General features: G+C 43.3%; 1 protein-coding gene across 4 annotated transcripts in view; it reads right to left on the bottom strand.

Annotated features, from left to right (window-relative positions):
* LOC135544699 (2-oxoglutarate dehydrogenase complex component E1-like) overlaps nucleotides 1-26057 on the bottom strand; it is a 57064-nt gene that overhangs the window by 15700 nt on the left and 15307 nt on the right. The window contains exons 3-15 of one of the 4 annotated variants that reach the window (XM_064972530.1): nucleotides 19494-19682; nucleotides 18866-18968; nucleotides 16419-16463; nucleotides 12149-12264; nucleotides 11895-12049; nucleotides 9993-10139; nucleotides 9678-9768; nucleotides 9211-9390; nucleotides 7821-7949; nucleotides 7545-7724; nucleotides 1523-1675; nucleotides 704-806; nucleotides 176-304 (exon numbers count right to left, since the gene is read on the bottom strand). In XM_064972530.1, coding sequence (XP_064828602.1) covers nucleotides 176-304; nucleotides 704-806; nucleotides 1523-1675; nucleotides 7545-7724; nucleotides 7821-7949; nucleotides 9211-9390; nucleotides 9678-9768; nucleotides 9993-10139; nucleotides 11895-12049; nucleotides 12149-12264; nucleotides 16419-16463; nucleotides 18866-18968; nucleotides 19494-19682 — 1720 coding nt within the window. Of the gene's footprint in view, nucleotides 1-175; nucleotides 305-703; nucleotides 807-1522; nucleotides 1676-7544; nucleotides 7725-7820; nucleotides 7950-9210; nucleotides 9391-9677; nucleotides 9769-9992; nucleotides 10140-11894; nucleotides 12050-12148; nucleotides 12265-16418; nucleotides 16464-18865; nucleotides 18969-19257; nucleotides 19352-19493; nucleotides 19683-26057 lie in introns of those variants that run through there. The other 3 variants (XM_064972534.1, XM_064972531.1, XM_064972533.1) reach the window with 3 other exon arrangements.

Raw genomic sequence — 26057 nt, forward strand, 5'->3', positions numbered from 1 at the left:
ACATAGATTGATGAGGATATGTACTCTCCTAGAGCCCAGTCACACACACACGAGGATATGTGAGCATGTACATAGGTTACGCTGTCCTTGTCTTCCACAGGTAGTGTGTGTGTCCGCACGTGTGTGTATGGGTTTGTGTATGCACTTGTGTGTTTGAGTGTATGTGGTTGTCTACCTCCATGTATGGTGAAGTCTTCCACAGGGACAGATGAAGCAATGTGTCCTATGTGTTCCAGCTCCTCCTCAGGCAGGCCTGTAGACGGACTGGTCATACTCTTGGGCTGGCCATCCATGTTGAAGAAACCTACACACACTCACATTGATAAAGAATACACACTGTTAGTGTATGCTTACACAGAGAATAAAACACACACACACACACATACAGTACCAGTCAAAGGTTTGGACATTTTTTGGGTTATTACATTATTCCATATGTGTTATTTCATAGTTTTGATGTCTTCACTATTATTCTACAATGTAGAAAATAGTACAAATAAAGAAAAACCCTTGAATGTGTAGGTGTGTCCAAACTGTTGACTGGTACTGTATGCACTTACAATATATTGTAAAACTTAGGTTATCTCTCACACACACACACACACACACACACACACACACACACACACACACACACACACACACACACACACACACACACACACACACACACACACACACACACACACACACACACACTGACCGGGCCAGGGTGAGTCTAGCCAGTGTTTGATGTGCAGAATCTTCTCGTCTTTGGAGCGAGCGTGAGCCTCTTCGCAGATCTTGTCATACTTGGCAATCTCCTCCTAGAGGGGAGAGGGTTAATATCCATTTAATGTTATTAAATTAAGTAATCCTCAACGACAACACCTTGGTACCTCATATCAATCAGCGAGTACATTCTGTATAAGGACAGTCTTTCATATAAAGACAGAGGACAGAATATAATATCTACTGCAAGTAGAGGTTTGTGAGGACTGTTTATGCTACATGATGTATATGGGCAGTCTATGGTGTATAGTATACACTGAGTGCACAAAACATTAAGAACACCCGCTCTTTCCATGACATAGACAGCCCAGGTGAATTCAGATGAAAGCTATGATCCCTTATTGATGTCACTTGTTTTTAACCCTTTAGACAATTGAGACATGGTTTGTGTATTTGTGCCATTCAGGTGGTGAATGGGCAAGACAAAATATTTAAGTGCCTTTGAACGGGGAATGGTCGTAGGTGCCAGGCGCACATGCCTGTGTCAGGAACGGCTTGGTTTTTCACAGTCAACAGTTTGTGTATCAAGAATGGTCCACCACCCAAAAGACATCCAGCCAACTTGACACAACTACGGGAAGCATTGGGGTCAACATGGGCCAGCATCCCTGTGGAATACTTTCGACACCTTGCAGAGTCCATGACCCAATTAAATGAGTCTGTTCAGAAGGCAAAAGGGGGATTGCAACTCAATATTAGGAAGGTGTTCCTAATGTTTGGTATACTCCGTGTATATGGCAAAATATGTTACCTCATACTCCTGTCTGGTGACAGCGCCCTCTGCTATGAGTTTCTCAGCGTATTTCTGTAGGACTCCTTTCTGCTTCTTGATCTGCTTGTACATCAGAGGCTGGGTGAACATGGGTTCGTCCATCTCATTGTGGCCGTTACGCCTGTAACACACCTGTAACACACACACACACACACACACACACACACACACACACACACACACACACACACACACACACACACACACACACACACACACACACACACACACACACACACACACACACACAAGAAATTAGCTTGTTATGGCATGTTTCCTGCATGGGCTACATATTTGGGTCTTTCTATAAACTAGGGTACCAGTGTGCATCTCTAGTAGTGTACAACTGTTTGGAGCTGCTACAATTGTTTTCATGGATGCCCCCCCCTGAATGTATCTCATCATCGGAGATACTGTCTGAATGACAGTCAAGTGATAAAGAGCACAACAGCCAAAGTGCAGGAAGGAATGTTGATCTGGAGGACTGACAGAACACCTTTGGTGACTGTTGTTACGGTGGTCAAGATAAATAGCTAAATAGTTCAAACTGACCACTCGGCAATGTTAAAACCGCTTGCTAATTCGTTTCTGAATTTAAAACCCCCAAAACAATTTGATATTTCGATGTTCAAATTTGGGTGGGGTTAAATGTGGTATCCCTGGTCAAGTGCACAGCCAACACTTCATGTCAAAGTAGGAGGTCACCCTTCTAACTCCATTCTATGACTCTATTAATTCATTGATTAATAGCTGCCCATACCAAGCCACTGTGCCAAAATAAGGTAAGATTTCAAAATGTCTGCATATAATTGAGTGTGTATTGACTTATTGATGAACTGCTGTTATTGTAAATAGTTAGCTGACTGATATATCCTAGCTACCAAGCTAATCATTGGTAATCTTATTAAATTATGCTATACAGTCAAAACAACAGTATCTATTGCTAAACTAGAAATATGCCCTAGTTATAGTTAGTCATTGGTTGTACATCTAACTAGCTGGAATAAAAACATGACTACATTCAGAACAATATAGAGCTAGTGCTATTTTAAATTTACCGGCAGAACAGAGACGCTACCTCTGGTAATACGAGGGGTGGGGGTGTGTCTATTTGTCAATAACAGCTGATGCGCGATGTCTAATTTGAAAGAAGTCTCGAGGTATTGCTCGCCTGAGGTAGAGTACCTTATGATAAGCTGTTGACCACACTATCTACCAAGAGAGTTCTCATCTATATTATTCGTAGCCGTCTATTTACCACCACAAAGTGAAGCTGGCACTAAGACCGCTCTCAACCAACTCTATAAGGCCAAAAGGAAAGAAGAAAATGCTTACCTAAAAGTGGCACTCCTAGTGGCCGGGGACTTTAATGCAGACAAACTTAAATCAGTTTTACCACATTTTTACCAGCATGTCACATGTACAACCAGAGAAAAACAAATCCTAGACCACCTTAACTCCACACACGGAGAAGCATACAAATCGTTCCCCCGTCCTCCATTTGGGAACTTTGACCAGAATTCTATCTTCCTGATTCCTGCTTACAAAAACAAAAGCAGGAAGTACACGACAGGACTGTTCTGCTTGCACAGACTGGAATATGTTCATCCAATGGCATTGAGGAGTACACCACCTCAGTCATCGGCTTCATCAATAAGAGCATCGACGACGTCGTCCCCACAGTGACTGTACGTACATATCCCATGGATTACAGGCAATATGAAATCCCGCTATGCCCACAGACAAAACACAGACAATCCATATAGGATTCAGATTGAATCCTACTACACCGGCTCTGATGCTCGTTGGATGTGGCTTGAAAGCTATTATGGATTACAAAGGGAAACACAGATGCGAGCTGCCCAGTGACGCGAGCCGACCAGACGAGCTAAATGCCTTTTATGCTCACTTCGAGGCGAGCAACACTGAAGCATGCACGAGAGCACCAGCTGTTCTGGATGACTGTGCGATATTGCTCTCGGTAGCCAATGTGAACAAAACCTTTAAACAGGTCGACATTCACAAAGCCGCTGAGCCAGACGGATTACCAGGACGTGTACTCAAAGCAAACGCGGACCAACTGTGAAGTGTCTTCACTGACATTTTCAACCTCTCCCTAACCGAGTCTGTAATGCCTACATGTTTCAAACAGATCACCACAGCACCTGTGCTCAGGGAAGCGAAAGCAACCTGCCTAAATGATTACAACCCCGTGGCACTCACGTCGGTAGCCATGAAGTGCTTTGAAAGGCTGGTCATGGCTCACATCAACACCATCATCCTGGAATCCCTAGACCAACTCCAATTTGCATACTGTCCCAACAGATCCACAGATGATGCAATCTCAATCGCACTCCACACTGCCCTTTCCTACCTGGACAAAAGGAACACCTATGTGAGAATGCTGTTCATTGACTACAGCTCAGCGTTCAACACCATACTGCCCACAAAGCTCCTGACTGGCCACCCCCAGGTGGTAAGAGTAGGCAACACCACATCTGCCACGCTGATCCTTAACACTGGGGCCCCCTGGGGTGTATACTCAGTCCCCTACTATTCCCTGTTCACCCATGACTGAGTGGCCAAACACAACTCCAACACCATCATTAAGTTTGCTGACAACACAACAGTGGTAGGCCTGATAACCGACAACGATGAGACGGCCAATAGGGAGGAGGTCAGAGAACTGGCAGTGTGGTGCCATGACAACAACCTCTCCCTCAATGTGAGCAAGACAAAGGAGCTGATCGTGGACTACAGCAAAATGCGGGCCGAACATCGTCCCCACAGTGACCGTACGTACATTTCCCAACCAGAAGCCATGGATTACAGGCAACATCTACTTCAAGCTAAAGGCTAGAACTGCCAGTTTCAACGAGCGGGACACTAATCCGGACGCATATAAGAAATCCCGCTATGCCCTCAGACAAACCATCAAACAAGCAAAGCACCCATACAGGATTAAGATTGAATCCTACTACACCGGCTCTGACGCTCGCCGGATGTGGCAGTGCTTGCAAACTATCACGGACGACAAAAGGAAACCCAGCCGCGAGCTGCCCAGTGACGCGAGCCTAGCAGACGAGCAAAATGCATGCATGCATGAGAGCAACAGCTGTTCCGGGCGACTGTGTGATCACGCTGACATTTTCAACTTCTCCCTGACCAAGACTGTAATACCTATATGTTTCAAGCAGACCATCATAGTCCCTGTGCCCAAGGAAGCCAAAGTAACCTGCCTAAATGATTACCGCGCCGTAGCACTCACATGGGTAGCCATGAAGTGCTTTGAAAGGCTGGACATGGCGCACATCAACATCATTATCCCAGAAACCCTAGACCCACTGCAATTCGCATACCGCCCCAACAGATCCACAGATGACGCAATCTCAATCGCACTCCACACTGCCCTTTCCCACCTGGACAAAATTACCACCTATGTGAGAATGCTGTTCATTGACTACAGCTCAGCGTTCAACACCATACTGCCCACAAAGCTCATCACTAAGCTAAGGACCCCGGGTCTAAACACCTCCCTCTGCAACTGGATCCTGGACTTCCTGAAGGGTTGCCCCCAGGTGGTAAGGGTAGGCAACAACACATCTGCCACGCTGATCCTCAACACAGGAGCTCCTCAGGGTTGCGTGCTCAGTCCTGTCCTGTATACCCTGTTTACCCACGATTGCGTGGCCAAACACAACTCCAACACCATCATTAAGTTTGCTGACAACACAACAATTGTAGGCCTGATCACTGAAAATGACGAGACAGCCTATAGGGAGATCAGAGACCCGGCAGTGTGGTGCCAGAACAACAACACCCTCTCCCTCAAGGTGAGCAAGACAAAGGAGCTGATTGTGGACTACAGGAAAAGACAGGCCGAACAGTCCCCCATTAACAGCGAACCAGGGCTGTAGTGGAGCAGGTTGAGAGTTTCAACTTCCTTGGTGTCCACATCACCAACGAACTATCATGGTCCAAACACACCAAGACAGTTGTGAAGAGGGCACGACAAAACCTTTTCCCCCTCAGGAGACTGAATAGATTTGGCATGGGTCCTCAGATCCAGGTTCTACAGCTGCACCATCGAGAGCATCCTAACCGGTTGCATCACCGCCTGGTATGGCAACTGCTTGGTATCTGACCGTAAGGCGCTACAGAGGGTAGTTCGAACGGCCCAGTACATCACTGGGGCCAATCTTCCGGCCATCCAGGACCTATACAATAGGCGGTGTCTGAGGAAAGCCAATAAAATGGTCAGTTTCTCTGCTACGGCAAGCGGTACCGGAGCGCCAAGTCTCGGACCAAAAGACTCCTCAACAGCTTCTACCCCCAAGCCATAAGACTGCTGAACAATTAATAAAATCACCACTGGACAATTTACATTGATCCCCCCACTCCCTTTTGTACACTGCTGCAACTCAATGTTTATTATCTATGCATAGTCACTTCACTCCACCTACATGTACAAATGACCTCAACTAGCCTGTACCCCTGCACACTGACTCGGTACCGGTGCCCCCTGTATATAGCCTCGTTAATGTTATTCCTATTGTGTTACTTTTTATAATGACTTTTTATTTTAGTCTACTTGGTAAATATTTTCTTAACTCTTCTTGAACTGCACTGTTGGATAAGGTGAAGTCTACACTTGTTGTACTCGGCGCATGTGACAAATCAAATTTGATTTGAATGAAGGAAGGGTTTGAATAGTAGACATGTAAATATATTCTGTTTTACAGCAGGTCTCCAGCTGCCCAGACCTGTCTGATCAGCCTGATAGGTGCTGTGGGTGTGTCCAGCTTACACCTGTGAAAATCTGTGTGTGTATAGCAATGGAATTTAACATCCAACCAATGCCTCAAGTGTTGTGCCGTAGGTCCACTACACACCCAAAGGGTTGTGGGGTCCTGTCCAGAAACACTCCCTAGCCCCTACCCCTATGAGAAGGTCAGAGGTCCCTCCTCTGTCACCTTCTTGTCCAATGGGGTTTGAGAAGGGAGCAAGGGGAGAGGATGTGAGGAATGAAGGAAATGCAATTGAAATTCTCCCCTTGTTTCCTCCATTCCTCACCACCCTCTCAAAACACATTGGGGGAGAGGTGGGAAGGTTCCTCCCACTTTAGAGGAGGTGCATGGAGTGGAGGAAACAAGGACAGAGGAAGCAACACACACACACACACACACACACACACACACACACACACACACACACACACACACACACACACACACACACACACACACACACACACACACACACACACACTTGAAGAGTTTAATGATTTCATTATTGGTTATTATTATTGTCAATGATTTGTTGACAGAGGCCATTCTATTATATTATTGCAATAAATTATATAAACTATACAAATATACAGAAATGCATTCTTCTGGAATGTTTAGCAAGGTTAGAGAAGGTGACTACAACACAAACAGACCTGCTACTCGGCAAAGAAAAATGCAGTGTCCATGTTTCATGTGACATTTTGAATGATATGTAGATGTTTTGTTGTCGCTCGGAGTTATGGTCTCATTTTGCCTATCTAGACTCTTATTCCTGTAAATACACATGTGAAGTTGCAGGAAAATCATATTTAAAAGTACATAAAGCTCCCCCCCCCCCCGATGTCACACATTAGTCCCTTTATTTATAGAAAGTGTCAATGATGACTGTTCAGTAAGTCACAAAAGGTGTCTGCTTAATAACCCTATTATAATTATCATCTCATTATGACCATTACAAACACTTGATTCTTATTGGACAACTTTCTAATTGGACAAGTTTCTAATTGGTCACAAATGTTTTCACACCATTATCATCTCATTATGACCATGACAAACACCTGATCAGGAAACACATACATGTTTCTTATTGGACAAGTTTCTAATTGGTCACAAATGTTTTCACACCATTTTTTAGTAGTCCCTCCCTGTTTCAGTCTGTTTTCCTCTGTTTCATGCCTAATGAACACCACCCTGGTCAGGAAACACTCACTCACCAGGTCGACGACTACGTCCTTGTGAAAGGTTGCCCTCCACTCGGCGGCGACATTACACACGTACATGACAGCCTCGGGGTCGTCAGCGTTGACATGGAAGATGGGGGCGTTGACCACCTTGGCCACATCTGTAGGGTAAGAGGATGACCTCGCCACCCTGGGGTCGGTGGTGAAACCGATCTACAGGGAGGGAGGGAGAAAAGAGGGAAGTTAAATTAAGGGAAGGGTGTGTGTGTGTGCATGTGTCAGCATTGACATGGAAGATCATGGTGTCACCTGGTTGTTGACCACCACATGAATAGTGCCATGTGTGGTGTAGGAGGGCAGGTCAGAGAGGTGGAAGGTCTCATAGACAACCCCTTGGCCTGCAAACGCTGCATCACCATGGAGCAGGATGGACATTACCTGGAAATACACAAAAACAGAAATATAAATACACACACAAACACACACAGACAGACAGAAACCAAAAAAACCATACAAATACATACAGTCTGTCTGTCTGCCTGTGTGTGTATTTATATTTCTGTGTGTGTGTGTATTTATATTTCTGTGTGTGTGTGTGTTTATATTTCTGTGTGTGTGTGTGTTTATATTTCTGTGTGTGTGTGTGTTTATATTTCTGTGTGTGTGTGTGTGTGTATTTATATTTCTGTGTGTGTGTGTGTTTATATTTCTGTGTGTGTGTGTGTTTATATTTCTGTGTGTGTGTGTGTGTGTGTATTTATATTTCTGTGTGTGTGTGTATTTATATTTCTGTGTGTGTGTGTATTTATATTTCTGTGTGTGTGTGTATTTATATTTCTGTGTGTGTGTGTGTGTATTTATATTTCTGTGTGTGTGTGTGTGTGTATTTATATTTCTGTGTGTGTGTGTGTGTATTTATATTTCTGTGTGTGTGTGTGTGTGTGTGTGTATTTATATTTCTGTGTGTGTGTGTGTGTGTATTTATATTTCTGTGTGTGTGTGTGTGTGTTTATATTTCTGTGTGTGTGTGTGTGTGTTTATATTTCTGTGTGTGTATTTATATTTCTGTGTGTGTGTGTGTGTGTGTGTGTGTTTATATTTCTGTGTGTGTGTGTGTTTATATTTCTGTGTGTGTGTGTGTGTGTGTTTATATTTCTGTGTGTGTGTGTGTGTGTTTATATTTCTGTGTGTGTGTGTGTGTGTTTATATTTCTGTGTGTGTGTGTGTGTATTTATATTTCTGTGTGTGTGTGTGTATTTATATTTCTCTGTGTGTGTGTGTGTGTGTGTGTGTGTTTATATTTCTGTGTGTGTGTGTGTGTGTGTGTGTGTGTTTATATTTCTGTGTGTGTGTGTGTGTGTATTTATATTTCTGTGTGTGTGTGTGTGTGTGTTTATATTTCTGTGTGTGTGTGTGTGTGTGTGTGTGTGTTTATATTTCTGTGTGTGTGTGTGTGTGTGTGTATTTATATTTCTGTGTGTGTGTGTGTGTGTGTGTGTGTGTGTGTGTGTGTGTGTGTGTGTGTGTGTGTGTGTGTGTGTGTGTGTGTGTATGTGTATTTCTGTGTGTGTGTGTATGTGTATTTCTGTGTGTGTGTGTGTGTGTGTGTGTGTGTGTGTGTGTGTGTGTGTGTATGTGTATTTCTGTGTGTGTGTGTATGTGTATTTCTGTGTGTGTGTGTGTGTGTGTGTGTTCCTACCCTGTTGCCTCCTGTGTCTCCACAGTAGAACTGCTCAGCCTTGGTCTTGCCCTGCACCACGGGGTCCACAGCCTCCAGGTGGGAAGGGTTAGCCATGAGTGACAGTGTGATGTTCCTATCAGTGACCCGGTTGATCCTCCGGTGCCACATCCCCAAGTGGTACTTCACATCTCCAGAACCCTGAGGGGGGGGGGGGGGCAGGTGAATTGTAAGAGTATAGCTTCTTCATTTTCTTTAGCTTCTGATATGGAAGATTTTTTTTAAATGTTATTCACTTTCCATATTGTGTATAGTCGTGATCTTTAGGATGCGCAATGGACAGCATTTGACATTGTTTTGCGACAGAAAATGAAAATCTGTGTTTCTTATTGGACAAATCCAGGTAGTCCCTCCCTGCTTCAGTTATTTCTTTCCCTGTTTGGTGGTTAATGAACAGGACCCTGCTCTCTGCTAGCTGTAGGATTTACCTCATCTGCAGCCTCAAGCTTGGAGTCAAACTGACAGAAGATCTGATCCAGCTCCTTACGGATCACATTAGCCAACACATTCAATCTCCCCCTGGAGAGATAGAGCGAGAGAGAAGGGTGGAGAGAGGGAGAACAACTTTCAGCTACGCATGGGGCAGCTTGTGATTGGTGTTTCCATGAACACACTGCCTGTGGGGCAGCTTGTGATTGGTGTGCATGTGGTAACTGTACCTGTAGGGGGGCCTATGATTGGTGTTTCCATGAACACACTGCCTGTGGGGCAGCCTGTGATTGGTGTTTCTGTGGTAACAGTACCTGTGAGGCATGCCCATGATGATGCTCTCCACTCCGTTCATGCTGGACTTGTCGATGATGGTCTTCAGGGCCGGGATGAGAGACTCACAGCCCTCCAGGCCAAAACGCTTCTCTGATGACCATTTCCTCTGCAGGAACTCCTCAAACCTTGCCAACAGGAAACAGGAAGTTAAACAGGAAGTTAAACCTATGTCACCAAGTCCAGAAATTAACCCTATTCCCAATTTCAAATAGCCCTTTCGCTCTGTGCATTTGAGGAGATCTGAGAGGATTTGATAGGTGTAAGTGTTACGGAATTGATTAGACAACCTTCTGTTACACTATACTCACTTTGTCTAGGAGACCTCGGCTTGCCTAATTGTTCTGTGACCTGACTAGGTGTGTGCTTTAGTGTGAACGTAGAAGTGTCCGGACCATGTTGTATGTACATGTCCCCAGGAGATAGCAAACCTACCGAGTTCAGGGCTCCGTCTTAACCTCTTGGTTGGCCAGCCCAAGGTTATTCATGTTCATGGTGACAAAACAAATATACGTACAAAAACCAACCTACAAAAAGGTCCAACTAAAGAGGTTAACTAACACAAAGAAACGAACAAAGGCCGTCTGAGAGACTTCGGTCCTCTCACTGAGAGGAGGACACCTGAGTAATTAGGAAGGCTTTTGGGAAGTAACACTTACACCTCGGAAGATAAACAGTGCATTTACGTTCTGTAATCTTGCTCTGGTTTGTCATCCTGAGGGTTCCAGAGATAAAATGTAGCTTTGTTTGATTAACTGGGTTCTAAAGTTTGAACCCCTGCTGTTTCTGGCCACACACCCATCGCGCCTGGCCATCTAGATGTGTGAAGGTTAGTGTCTTTTCTATAGAGAAGCTAATTTTCCATCATGTATGACCTTCCTGGGAGTGTGTAAACTTAAATTTTTTATTACCATATCATTTTTGTATGTTCTCTATAGTTACAGTGCCTTGCGAAAGTATTCGGCCCCCTTGAATAATTTTGCACGCCCAATTTTTCAGTTTCTGATTTGTTAAAAAAGTTTGAAATATCCAATAAATGTCGTTCCACTTCATGATTGTGTCCCACTTGTTGTTGATTCTTCACAAAAAAATACAGTTTTATATCTTTATGTTTGAAGCCTGAAATGTGGCAAAAGGTCACAAAGTTCAAGGGGGGCGAATACTTTCGCAAGGCACTGTATGTACTTGAAAATGTATCAATTGACTAATTCGGCACATTTGGGCAGACTTTTTGTGCAGTATTGCAATGCTTCACTGAATCAATCTGAAACTTTGCACATACACTGCTAATCTAAATTTCATCTAAACTCCAATATTATATCACGGCCTTTCTCTTGCATTTCAAACATTATGAAAATAATAACAAATAGGAAACGCATGTTGTTGTTTTTTGTATTATCTTTTACCAGATCTAATGTGTTATATTCTTCGACATTAATTTCACATTTCCACACACTTCAAATTGCTTTCCTTCAAATGGTATCAATAACATGCATATCCTTGCTTCAGCTCCTGAAAGGCAGTTAGATTTGGGTAAGTCATTTTAGACAATTTTCTTTTTTTAAAGGATCCTTATGAGTTTTTTAAGATGAAGGCACTAACTGTAAGTGGCTCATAATATAATCATATAATCATAATGGATAAGAGCGTCTGCTAAATGACTAACATGTCAAATGTAAGGCTTCCTGGCAGAGCACATCACTTAAACCGGTTGCTGCTGCCATCAAATGTGGTAATAGCAATATGCTTATGCCATAAACTGCGGGAGCATACAACAGCGTAAAGGAATTCCTTTTATTCTTTGTGACATTTTTTGTAACCTGAACAATAGGTAAATATGCACACACTATTTTTTTAAATGTGAAACCGGTGTACAGACAGACCTGGTGGATCGAACCATTCTGGCTAGCAGGGTCCTCTTCTCCTCCAGGGTGAACTGCATGATGCCTGGCCTCTCAAACTTCTGTCTGATCCACTGGCACTGCTCCAGGTCATTAATGAACATGAACTCTACTCCAATGGACTGACAGTACGCCATCTAGAGGGGAGGAGAGGTCAGTGCGTCTGTGTGTGTGTGCGCATGTGTGTGGGGAGTTTTTGTTGCAAGCAGTGAGTGTGTGCAATGCGTCGGATCTACCTCGAGGCGCTGTATGATCTCTCGGAGGGGCAGAGTGCTCTCGCTGCCCCCTATAAAGGTTGTGGTGGGGAGCCGGAACACCTTGTCCAGGTCGGACTCATCCAGACCATAGAACTCTGCCATTGTTACCATGTAGATGGGGGGGGGGGGTATAAAAACATAATAGACAAATGGAGAGAGGAAGAGGTGATCAGAGTTAGAGAAAGAGAGAGAGAGATGGAAAAAAGCAGAAAGAAAGGGAATTAGTGGGAGAGAGGGGGCATACAGAAGGAAGGCTAATTTAAACATCAGAATGAAACCCAACTATATTTGAATATCAAAGTTATACAGACATCCAAAAAAACACAACATTGATTGGTTAGTTTGACGGCCACTGGGTTATTGCATTACACGAGATAGACGGGAGAGACAGAGCATATGAGAGAGAAAGAGGTAGAGCGAGAGAAAAAGAAACAGCAAGAGGTGATGGTGAAATAACAATGTCAGCAGTAGGATGAAGAGGGGTGGTGGGGAGAGATGGAGGGGTGACAAAAACAATTCCTTTTCTGGAATGAAGGGGTAAGTGATGATGCAAATACAAAATGGTGGCAGGGAATGGCGTGAACGTGAAAGGCTGTCTCAGAGTCAGCAGAGTCCCACTACAGTGCCTTCAGAATGTACTCATACCCCCTGACTTTTTTCACATTTTGTTGTGTTACAGCCTGAATTTAAAATAGATTAAATTGCGAATTTGTGCCGCCGGCCTACACACAATAGCCCATAATGTCAAAGTGGAATTATGTTTATAAAAAAAGTTTAGAAATTGGGCCTCGTTTCAGGAAACGAGGCATACTGTATGTCACGCATCACTACTTCACAGGAGAAGAATTGGAACGTAAACACTTTTATCAAAATGCATTTTTTTGGCAGAAATGCCTTCTGAAACATAAACTTTCATGTGCCTTAATAACAAAAGTGTATGCCATCTGTAAATACAAATAAAATGGTTAAATTACGAGCCCAGTTGGTTTAGCCATGGAAAAAGACAGGAACTTTCCCGCTAGCAATGATTGGCTGAGATAATGGATGGGCTGGACATGCCGAGAGATGAGTTTGGATCTCCACTTTCTGGAGGACCGAGTCTTGAAATCAGTGGAATGTCCGGTGGAAACAGAGTACGATAGCTAAGGAGATTCTGGTGTTTGATTGCAAATATGTGGAGGGAGTCAAAAAAAGTGAACACACAGAAGGCTGTTATATAAAACACATGTCTCCAGATTACATCTTCAAATTAAGGGCAACTATCTGTGACAGAGAGGGACAAGCGTTCCCTAACGCTAGCTGGCTGGCTCGCTAGCTAACATTACTTGTGTGTAGTAATATTATTCGTATCGCAGAGCATTGCTAGTAATAGCCTAATGTTAGCCAACTAGCTAGTAATAGCCTAATGTTAGCCAACTAGCTAGTAATAGCCTAATGTTAGCCAACTACATTTACATTTACATTTAAGTCATTTAGCAGACGCTCTTATCCAGAGCGACTTACAAATTGGACTAGCTAGTAATAGCCTAATGTTAGCCAACTAGCTAACATTGAACCTAGTTGGTTAGCTATAGCTACCTTCAGATTCATGCAGGGTGGTAACGTTATGAGTTGGGACTATGGTTAATTGTTTAGCTAAACAAAATACTCCACTATGCCAGTAACCATTTCACTGTACCGTTTACACCTTCTGTATCCTGTGCAATGTGACAAATACATTTTCATTTTACTTGATATAGTGTGTGTTTACCAGAGACAGTAATGTGAAGAACAACATGACCTGCACCAAAGTCATATTAGAATATAACGTTAGGCCAAAGAGACGGTGTTCAAGTTCCCTGGTAGAATTGCCTGATTTTATTTTAAATCACACTCACAACCATAAGCTATTTTCTGTAATTAGCTTGCCATTAACTTGTAAATAATGATCTTATTGTGAGTTTATTTTCCTGAAATAATGAATACAAATGAGCTAAAGTTAAGACGTTGTCAGCTATATGATATGCTCATTATTTGAGCTGGCTAGCCAGCTAACTTAACGCTAACTTAGTCTTGAAATCTTTGGTTGTTTAGCACACAACGACCGCACTCACTCTGTTTAGCATATGGAGTCACATGTGAATCCTTAAAGAGATGGGTGGGACTAAGGCTTAAGAGGGTGTGAATAATGCTGAATGGGTGTAGACAAAGAAGAGCTCTCCAGTAGGTGTACCAAAACATTCAAGGCCCATTTTCTCAAAAGTGGGGTAACAAGTTTATCAACTTTCAAAGCAGAATTACTTGCCCATTGTTCCTCAACTGTAGTGTCTGATATACCATTGTGTAGCTCTGAGTCTCTACTTTTATCCAATGTAAGATATTTTATGCAATGTAAGATTGCTACATAAGATCGAATCGAACCGGTCGGTTACAATTAATTAAAAATGAAAAGCTGAAATGTCTTGAGTCAATAAGTATTCAACCCCTCTGTTATTGTAAGCCTAAATAGTAAATCAAGATATATTAGTGTTTTATTTTTCATAATTTTCTTTACAAATGTTAGAATTCTTCTTCCACTTTGACAATACAGATTATTTTGTGTAGATCGTTAACATAAAATTACAATTAAATCCATTTTAATCCCAATTTGTAACACAACAAAATGTGGAAAAAGTCAAGGGGTGTGAATACTTTCTGAAGACACTGTATGTCTGTAATGCTTGAGTGTGTAAAGCCTAGGAGCATCGCTAGCATCAGTGCTGCACTGATGATCTAAACAGCTGTTTCTCTTATGTTTATGTAACTGTCCAGTGTTTCCAGATTTCTATAACATATTACCTATGGTTATTTACAATATGATTGAAATAGTTTTCCATCCAAAAGCAGCATTTAGGTGTTTGAATGGTGTGGGCGAACTGCGTAACCCTAACAACAGAATGGTGTAGGCATATACACGCCATTAAACATATTGATGCGAGTAGACTGCTGATTGGCCAGCTCAGCCAATGAGCCAACATGACAGCATGTTCTATTAGGAAATAGCAGGTATTTTTGAAACGGTTTGTTTGAGATACAAGTTTGAGGTGGAGTTTTTGAAATGTTTTTATTTATTTATGAGTTAACAGCATATTATTTTGTAGAAGATATATTTTCACTGGACAGTTACTTTGACAGAACGACTATAGGTCAAAGTCTATACTTTTAGCCAATACGTGTAAATACACTTTTTATTACAGAAGGAATCTTATAGCGTGTAGGTGCGTGTGTGTGATTTCCTAGTCCAAACCTCGATGGATTGACTCGGCACAGCACAGAATGTCCTCAGACACACATGTGCACGTGTACACAGTAATGCTCAGTCTCTTTCTCTCTCACCCCCCAGCTGGGCTCCCCCTAGGGCCAAACAGTATGTGTGCGTGTGCCAGCAACAGGTTGGCGAGGCGCAACTGGTTCTGAGGTTCAGGTTCAGTCAGCCAGCTCACTGGGTTACTTAACAGGATTTGACCTAATAAAACACACACAATCACCCAGCGCACTCACACACACACACACACGCACACACTATTCCCTAATATGACCTTGTGTTAATAAAAATTCAACAAGGCAGTATTCTCTAACACTCTGTCACTTGTTTTACTAGAGACTGGTGGGAATCCAGCCAAGCAGATGAAATCTAATCAAGTGAAAGAGTTGAGGCAGCCGGAGAGACATGTCGACACAACCTTCTCACTGACCCTGAGGACACACATTCACATTTGAGTCATTTAGCAGACACTCTAATCCAAAGCAACTTCAAGGAGCAATTAGGGTTTCGTGCCTTACTCAAGGGCACATGGACAGATTTTTCACCTAGCCGGCTTAGAGATTCGAACCAGCAACCTTTCGACTATTGGCCCAATACTATTAATCGTGATTACTTCAGGAAAAGAAACTTGGGACTACTTTACTTCGACAATAAACTGCACACAGAGCAACCCAGAGATAAAAGAAGAGATAAAAACTAGGGAACGATCATCACTCATCAGTGGGACTTGGGAAATATCACCTGAAAGCTACAGAGAAATCCTTAGGTCCAGTTCCAAAACCAATACTGTGACCTGATCCCTAGGCCCTTGCTTCTCCATCTGAGAGCGTAGTCTTAGGGGCAAGTACATAGAGACAGGGCCATGGTATGGATTTGGAACCAGGCCGCAGCAGCAGCAGAGCTGTAGCAGAGCTAAAAAGGAAGTAGAGGATCCTGTATATTGTAGTCTAGGGGCTGTGTCCATACCTTCAGCAGTAAGATCATACAGGCGCTCTTTATACCCAGAGAGGTCTGGGGGACACAGAGAAAGACACACACATATGGGTTAGTGGAACGTACACACAAAGAGGTTGGTGACACACACACACGAACACAAACACACACACATATTCTGGTGCACACCCACAGATGTCTCTCAAACCCACACACAAACCCGGATATTGCCCTGTTGACATCAGCTAAAAGTGACAGCCAGTCAGTCAGCCAGTCAGACACACTACTGAAGCTCAACAATACCAGTTTGAGTCACGCAGAACCAAAGGATAAGCCTTTGAAGAACCCTTTTCCGTTCCAGGTAGAACCCTGTTGAGATTCATGTAGAACCCATTACACAGAGGGTTCTACATGGAACCCAAAAGAGATCTAAAATGAGTTATCCTATGGACGGTTAAAGAACCCTTTTGGAACCCTTTTTTCTAATAGGCCAACTGTAAATTCCATGTCATCACATTTTTTTAAACTATGTAACCCTTTCAGTACACACACACACGCATATGCACTCACACATGCACACACACTCTCAGTGACCATTTTCTGATCATAACCTAGAGATTACCCAGGCAGGAGGAAGGGGGGATTAGATAACAGTATGCCTGGAAGCTAGTGATGCACCGATATGACATTTTTGGCCGATAACGATATCAGATATTTTCCTTGCCAAAAAAACCTGATACCGGTACCGATAACCGATATTTAAAATTTTAGCTGCGTTTTAAGCATTCTAGTACAGTTAAATAGTTAACACACACACATGGACGCAGCGGTCTAAGGCACTGCATCTCAGTGCAAGATGCGTCACTACAGTCCCTGGTTCGAATCCAGGCTGTATCACATCCTGCCGTGATTGGGAGTCCCATAGGGCGGCGCACAATTGGCCCAGCATCGTCCGGGTTTGGTCGGGGTAGGCTGTCATTGTAAATAAGAATTTGTTCTTAACTGACTTGCCTAGGTAAATAAAGGTTTTACACACACACACATACACACACACACACACACACACACACACACACACACACACACACACACACACACACACACACACACACACACACACACACACACACACATAGTTATTTTGTTGGCATGTCCCCATTACCAGTAAAACATAATCAAAACCTATTTCTTTCACTTACTTGCTGTGCTGTTTCATTGTTCATTTGTTCAGTCGTTTCATTCTCAACCAGGGTTTTTCATACTATAGAATGTCGTTTTGGTGCCGTGTCAAATAAGCTTGTTGACCAATTAGGACCTGAATATGACTGCACCTCACATAATAATTCAACGCGTTCATAAATGTTTTACATAGTTAATACACATTGATTACACTATCACTCGTATTTCATATGTCACAACGATTTATCGATACGTATGTTATGATGCTGGTAAAGTTGTCTTGCGCATCTACGGTGCTGGTCATAAAAAAAGCTAGCTGGCTCATTGATGCAAACAATGTTCTTTCCCAAAAACATAGCAAAACGACATAATCTGTTTCAGTAGCTATAGTTACCTAGCTAACTATATAGCTAGGTGTCATCATCTAAAATAACCCTAATTTATAAGACAGTTCTTATTTGATTAATGGTGGTCGGACCCATCTATGTAAAGCTAGCCACAATAAGGATAAGCCACAATAGTGGAATTTGCGGTTAGCCTTCAAAATAAAAGTATGACATTAACAGTGATGAAAGCTAGCTAGATACCAAGCTAAAGCTAGCTAGGTACCAGGCTAAAGCTAGCTAGGTACCAAGCTAAAGCTAACTAGGTACCAGGCTAAAGCAAGGGCAATGAATCCCATTATCTTGGCATTATTGGATTTCGCCTTCGAGTTGTCTCACTGAAATGTTCTTACTCTTTCAAATGACTGCTCGACTTGTTGACTGCTCGATCCACACAGCAGACAGATAGGAATGCTGCGTTGCACGTGTAGTGCAAACTTTTCCGGGCGTCATTACGTCATCTACCTACGTGATATAGGTATGCACGACAGCTTTGACTGGCCGATACCGATGTGGCCATTTTTAGCTAATATCGGCTGATTCTGATATGTTCACCGATATATTGTGCATCCCTACTGGAGACATAACTAGATCCCATGGTTTAACAGTGCGACAATCTGACTTTGTGCCCTAAATGTGAGTGAGAATGAATGAAACAAAATGGCGGCATATGCAACACTTGCACAGACAAATATATAGTTTACTATACTACTAGAAGAAGCAGCATGTGTGTTATAGTACACGCTAAGGAAATGACATAGTTGGGTGACAGGCTGGTGACAGGTGGGTTAAACCATGTGGAGGGTGAGGATAGGGGTGTGGTTTAGGGTTAGATACAGTATGTGGCGACAGACTATATTTAAGGCCTAAAACCTGTCAGTCTCAATTACCCCTCAACCCTTCCCCTCCTCTCCTCACCCAGTTTGTCATTGGAGGTGATGATGTCAGAGGGGGGAGGGCCTGGGTCGATGGCAGCCATGATGCCCAGAGGGTCCAGCTGTGCCACGTGGTGACCCCGAATCTACATGGGGGCAAGGGGCAAGTTCGAAAGAAGGGAAGGGACAAATTCAAATATGAAAAATAAACGAAACCACAAAAGATAGCAGAGGGGAGGAAAGAAAAATCAAAAAGAGGTGAAAGACGAAAATACATCCAGAAAGCAAGAGGAAAAAGAGAGTAAGATAAAGAATAAACAAAGGGAGAACAGAGGAAGAAGAAAGTAAGACAATCAATCAGAAAGGTTAAAAAAATGAGTAGCTTAATCAGAGTTGGCACACACACGGCAGCGAGGCGAGGCACACGTTTCTCACCAACTTTTTTCAAGCCCACCATTACTGGGGCCTCATCAAAGTCTACAACACTGATGTCCAGAGGGTCCAGCTTGGCTATGTGGTGCCCCCGCACCTAGACACATACAGTGCAATGACACTCAGTGTGTGTGTGTGTGTGTGTATAATATAAGGTGCATAAGTGTGTGTGTGTTCAGAGGAACCTCCTAAACACAGGTATTACACTCAGTGTGTCAGTGTGTGTGTGTGTACAGTACCTGGTATGCTCGTACAAGTGACTGTACAGCCAGATGGTCCTCCACCAGCTTCTCCACGTTAGGTTGCACCCCGACCATCGCCTGGGCGTTAGCCAATCCCAGAGCAGCACCACCCAGAGGAGGAGGGCTCTGATAGGCTGCGCCTGGTGGCGCCCCCGCGTTGGCATTCCGGAAGAAAATATCCCATGACTGCAGAGTGAGAGAGAGAGACAAAAGAGACAAAAGAACAGAAAGAAGGCTTGGTTAGAAAACCATCAATCCAGGTATGCCAGGTATTTACCAATAAATGACATGGTAAAATGGTAATTACACAGTAAAAACCTATGAATTACTTCTTTGGGATTAATTTAAAACCTAGCACCACTACAAGACACCATTTGGTACCAGGTAGTTACCAACTGCATTGCCTAATATTATCTATTGATCTTAGGTCGTCAAGCCAACGTTAAAGAGCAACTGACCCTAAAAAACAACTTATGTGGTATCGATATGAGTCAGAAACAAAAACTCAGCAAAAAAAGAAACCTGCAAGTTCCCGGACATTTCACCCTCCGATCCAACAGGTCCCAGACGTGCTCAATGGCATTGAGATCCGGGCTCTTCGCTGACCATGGCAGAACACTGACATTCCTGTCTTGCAGGAAATCACACACAGAACGAGCAGTATGACTGGTGGCATTGTCATGCTGGAGGGTCATGTCAGGATGAGCCTGCAGGAAGGGTAACACATGAGGGAGGAGGATGTCTTCCCTGTAACGCACAGCATTGAGATTGCCTGCAATGACAACAAGCTCAGTCCGGTGATGCTGTGACACACCACCCCAGACCATGAGGGACCCTCCCCCTCGATCCCGCTCCAGAGTACAGGCCTCGGTGTAACGCTCATTCCATCGATGATAAATGCGAATCCAACCATCTCCCCCGGTGAGACAAAATCGCAGTCCTGTCTGGTCCAATGACGGTGGGTTTGTGCCCATAGGCCACGTTGTTGCCGGTGATGTCTGGTGAGGACCTGCCTTACAACAGGCCTACAAGCCCTCAGTCTAGCCTCTCTCAGCCTATTGCGGACAGTCTGCGCACTGATGAAGGGATTGTGCATCCCTGGTGTAATTCAAGCAGTTGATGTTGCCATCCTGTACCTGTTCCGCAGGTGTGATGTTCGGATGTACCGATCCTGTGCAGGTGTTGTTACACGTGGTCTGCCACTGCGAGGATGATCAGCTGTCCGTCCTGTCTCCCTGTAGCACTGTCTTAGGCGTCTCACAGTAAACATTGCAATTTATTGCCCTGGCCACATCTGCAGTCCTCATGCCTCCTTGCAGCATGCCTAAAGCACGTTCACGCAGATGAGCAGGGACCCTGGGCATCTTTCTTTTGGTGTTTTTCAGAGTCAGTAGAAAGCCCTCTTTAGTGTCCTAAGTTTTCATAACTGTGACCCTTAATTGCCTACCGTCTGTAAGCTGTAAGTGTCTTAACGACCGTTCCACAAGTGCATGTTCATTAATTGTTTATGGTTCATTGAACAAGCATGGGAAACAGTGTTTAAACCCTTTACAATGAAGATCTGTGAAGTTATTTAGATTCTTATGAATTGTCTTTGAAAGACAGGGTCCTAAAAAAGGAACATTTATTTTTTTGCTGAGTTTATATTCTGTCAAATTTGACAACAAAGTAGAAATAGGATAATTTTGGTCATCAAGTCAGTCTCGTCCAAAACATTGTTTTGTAAGACTTCTGGTCGTGACTGCATCACAACACAAATGAAGGTTGGGTTTGTTTCTATCCTGCCCACAGCTGGCAGCACACAAGAAATCATCAATTTGGAAATCATCTTTGGATATCCATATTGGGCTAGTTAGGGACCTAAATTAAATAAATTACACAATATACATGGGACAATATGTTATAGCTCAGAATTTCAAGGACTTAAAAACCTTAAACGAACTATAAATTGTTGAAATGCATATGTAGAATAGTGGAAATTCACTTCCTCTGAGGAATACAGAGAATTAGTGTAGAGGGTCTATGCCCCTAATATACCGTGCCTTGCGAAAGTATTCGGCCCCCTTGAACTTTGTGACCTTTTGCCACATTTCAGGCTTCAAACATAAAGATATAAAACTGTATTTTTTTGTGAAGAATCAACAACAAGTGGGACACAATCATGAAGTGGAACGACATTTATTGGATATTTCAAACTTTTTTAACAAATCAAAAACTGAAAAATTGGGCGTGCAAAATTATTCAGCCCCTTTACTTTCAGTGCAGCAAACTCTCTCCAGAAGTTCAGTGAGGATCTCTGAATGATCCAATGTTGACCTAAATGACTAATGATGATAAATACAATCCACCTGTGTGTAATCAAGTCTCCGTATAAATGCACCTGCGCTGTGATAGTCTCAGAGGTCCGTTAAAAACGCAGAGAGCATCATGAAGAACAAGGAACACAGGAAATCAAAACGCACATTCTTGGATATAACCATGTTCTAAATTATAGCTCCACTTTGAACTATGTCCAACGAACAGAACAACAGTTTTTATGTAACAATAAATCCATATCACTTACAGTACAATGAAATATATAAAAATTCATAGGTCTTTATGAACTCCTGAAACAATCCAAACATGACAATTTAATTCACACAGTAACATTCATTTAGTCAATTCAAGTTTCATAAGTCTTCACCTCTCCTGGCTACAGTGACCCTTGGACTTCTGTCTCTTCATTGAGATTGCCAAAGATGGTCTGTCATTCTACCAATGCCATAAATTGTGATTGTCATCATTCTGGGCTTTGGCGCCAGCAAGTCGCTCGATGCATCTTCATCACTGGCCTTCATCATCGTTCACTGTCTTTATTTTTCCACTACACATTTACAAATATTGAAAGCATTTAAAATATTTACATAATGTTGTCTCATTTCCCTAACTAGCCCCAGAGATAGGCTATCGAAAGTCAAACCAACTTTGCCACGGTCGCACACCAGCTAGCTGAAGCTAATTGGCTAAATAATTTAGCTAACTCTGCCACCTGCGAGCACACACAAGAGACACCCATATCAAACCACACCCCAAAACCAACTCACGTTTGAATTCAGTCATGGTTAGCATTTCCTAATGAACCAAATCTAAAATGAGGCCAAAGGAGGAAGTGCAATTGCCCTTTAAACTAATTTAGCACAAGGGGAGAAAACAGAAATGCACTAAATGAATATTGTTTCTTTTGGATGTGACCCATACCATATCAGTCACAGTGAGTGCTTTTGAATAAGTTTTGCAAAATTTGCATTTTAATCTGATCAAAACGCTATCATTGAGCCAAAAACTACTCTACAATATACAAATCTTGATGTTCAATAACATGCAGTTACATGTTCATTCAAACTGTCACACCAGCCTTCGCTTTGGCTCCCCCTCCTGCCCAGCTCAGGCGTTTGGCATCGCCGGCCTTCTAGCTTCTGCCGAACCTGGTGCTCCCCTATATCACTGTATATAAACTCCCTCTGTCATTTGTCTTTGTTGGTGATGTCGAAAACAAAGGAGCCAGCGAGGTGGTATAAATGGAGTCCTTAGAGAAAGAGAGAACAAGATGATTGGCAGGGTAGCCTAGTGGTTAGAGCGTTGGACTAGTAACCGGAAGGTTGCAAGTTCAAATCCCCGAGCTGACAAGGTACAAATCTGTCGTTCTGCCCTTGAACAGGCAGTTAACCCACTGTTCCTAGGCTGTCATTGAAAATAAGAATTTGTTCTTAACTGACCTGCCTAGTTAAATAATAAAATTTAAAAAAAGGAGTAGTGCAATATTTTCTGAAGGAGACATTGACTTGGAAATAGAGAGGGATGAGGTCTAAGAGAGAGAGGGAAGAAGAGGGTTGGATAAAAATGGTGGAACAAAGGGAGATGGTTTGTTGAAGAAGAATGGTAGAAAGTGTAAGCAGATGGAGCTGAAGACAGAAGGAGAAATGGAAGTACATGAGGGTGAAGTCTCGGAGGTGGGAGGTGTGGTGAAGTTCTCGGAGACCGAGGAATGAACAGAGGATCAGGAAAAAGATGAGTCTGTGACAGTAGGAGTGAAGTTTATGGAAAAAGTGATCCATTTGTGGATCAGTGGTGGGTGAAAAAAAAATAGTTGAGTGTGGAATCGATGAGGGTAACCAGAAGTGGTCTAGTGATAATTGTTTGTGTTTCTGTTGGTCAAAGGGAGAAGGCGCTCAGAGTAAAACCAATTGGGGCAAGCAAAGTGAATTGTTTCGCTCTCAAGAAAAGAGCACCAATGAAAGGAGTGATAACCGGGGTAGCAGTAGATATAAACGTTGACCAGCTGAGGGGAAAGATTCCCGGTGTATGTGATGCTCGTCATTTGATGCGACGGAGACAGGGTGGCGAGAGTGGGGAAACAGAACAGTCATTGTCTGTTCTTTTGAGTTTTGAAGTTGAGTCCTTACTCGACAAAGTGAAGTTAGGATATATAAGTCATCCTGTATGAGCGTATGTGCTGAATACATTACGTTGTTACAGGTGTCAAGCTTATGGGCATATGGCAGCAGTGTGTAGGAGGGAGGTTCCTAGGTGTGAGAAGTGTGCAGAAGGGCATGAGACAAAGGAATGTGTAGCATTGGGGAAAGTAGTGGTATGTGTTAATTGTAGGGGTGCACATGGGGCTGAGGATCAGAAATGTCTCGTGCGAGAAGGGCAGGTTGAGGTTTCCAGGGTTAGAGTAGAGCAGAATTTGTCATATACTGAGGCAGTGAAGAAAGTAGAGGAAGATTGGTTAAGGGGGAGGAGTGGTGAGAGTAGTAGAGATATACCAGTACAGAGGGACAGGCCAAAAAGTGATATACTTTTCATTAAGATTGGATTTTTAGCATTTATCGTAATGGTTATCAACTGTACTGCAGGGTTGGAACGGATGTCGCAGAATGGAGGTTGTGGCGGCAGCTGCAGAATGGCATTTTGGGAGACTTTACATCAGAAGAGTAACAGGGTGTGTTCAGTGGTGATGTCCCATCCTTTCAGGATGATGACATGAGGTGGGAATAAATACATATAATTAGTGGAGTTAATTTGATTTTATATAATTTATAATTATAAAATAGTGAGTGTAGTATTAGACGGTAGGGTGTTTATTTATTACATTGGTATTTTTCAAGCAAAGTATAAGGGAGTTGTACTCCAGTCCAGTAGGTGGTGGTAATGCAACAACTGGGATGTCAACCGTCGTTAAACCTCATAGAAGTAGAAGAAGTCTTTGTCGGTCATTGTAAATGTTTCTTTTATTTCTTTTATACTATTTCCTGAGTGGTTTATTATTATGTACTTAGGGTTTCGTCCTGCTTTTAGATATACACTGCTCAAAAAAATAAAGGGAACACTAAAATAACACAATGTAACTCCAAGTCAATCACACTTCTGTGAAATCAAATGTTTTCTGTTGTGGTTCGGGTTCATATACACTGCTCAAAAAAATAAAGGGAACACTAAAATAACACATCCTAGACCTGAATTAATTAAATATTCTTATGAAATACTTTTCTTTACATAGTTGAATGTGCTGACAACAAAATCACACAAAGATTATCAATGGAAATCAAATTTATCAACCCATGGAGGTCTGGATTTGGAGTGACACTCAAAATTAAAGTGGAAAACCACACTACAGGCTGATCCAACTTTGATGTAATGTCCTTAAAACAAGTCCAAATGAGGCTCAGTAGTGTGTGTGTGGCCTCCACGTGCCTGTATGACCTCCCTACAATGCCTGGGCATGCTCCTGATGAGGTGGCGGATGGTCTCCTGAGGGATCTCCTCCCAGACCTGGACTAAAGCATCCGCCAACTCCTGGACAGTCTGTGGTGCAACGTGGCGTTGGTGGATGGAGCGAGACATGATGTCCCAGATGTGCTCAATTGGATTCAGGTCTGGGGAACGGGCGGGCCAGTCCATAGCGTCAATGCCTTCCTCTTGCAGGAACTGCTGACACACTCCAGCCACATGAGGTCTAGCATTGTCTAGCATTAGGAGGAACCCAGGGCCAACCGCACCAGCATATGGTCTCACAAGGGGTCTGAGGATATCATCTCGGTACCTAATGGCAGTCAGGCTACCTCTGGCGAGCACATGGAGGGCTGTGCGGCCCCCCAAAGAAATGCCACCCCACACCATGACTGACCCACCACCAAACCGGTCATGCTGGAGGATGTTACAGGCAGCAGAACGTTCTCCACGGCGTCTCCAGACTCTGTCACGTCTGTCATGTGCTCAGTGTGAACCTGCTTTCATCTGTGAAGAGCACAGGGCGCCAGTGGCGAATTTGCCAAATTTGGGGTTCTCTGGCAAATGCTAAACATCCTGCACGGTGTTGGGCTGTAAGCACAACCCCCACCTGTGGACGTCGGGCCCTCATACCACCCTCATGGAGTCTGTTTCTGACCGTTTGAGCAGACACATGCACATTTGTGGCATGCTGGAGGTCATTTTGCAGGGCTCTGGCAGTGCTCCTCCTGCTCCTCCTTGCACAAAGGCGGAGGTAGCGGTCCTGCTGCTGGGTTGTTGCCCTCCTACGGC

Source organism: Oncorhynchus masou, chromosome 8 (assembly GCF_036934945.1).
Source record: "Oncorhynchus masou masou isolate Uvic2021 chromosome 8, UVic_Omas_1.1, whole genome shotgun sequence".
NCBI classification, from domain to species: domain Eukaryota; kingdom Metazoa; phylum Chordata; class Actinopteri; order Salmoniformes; family Salmonidae; genus Oncorhynchus; species Oncorhynchus masou.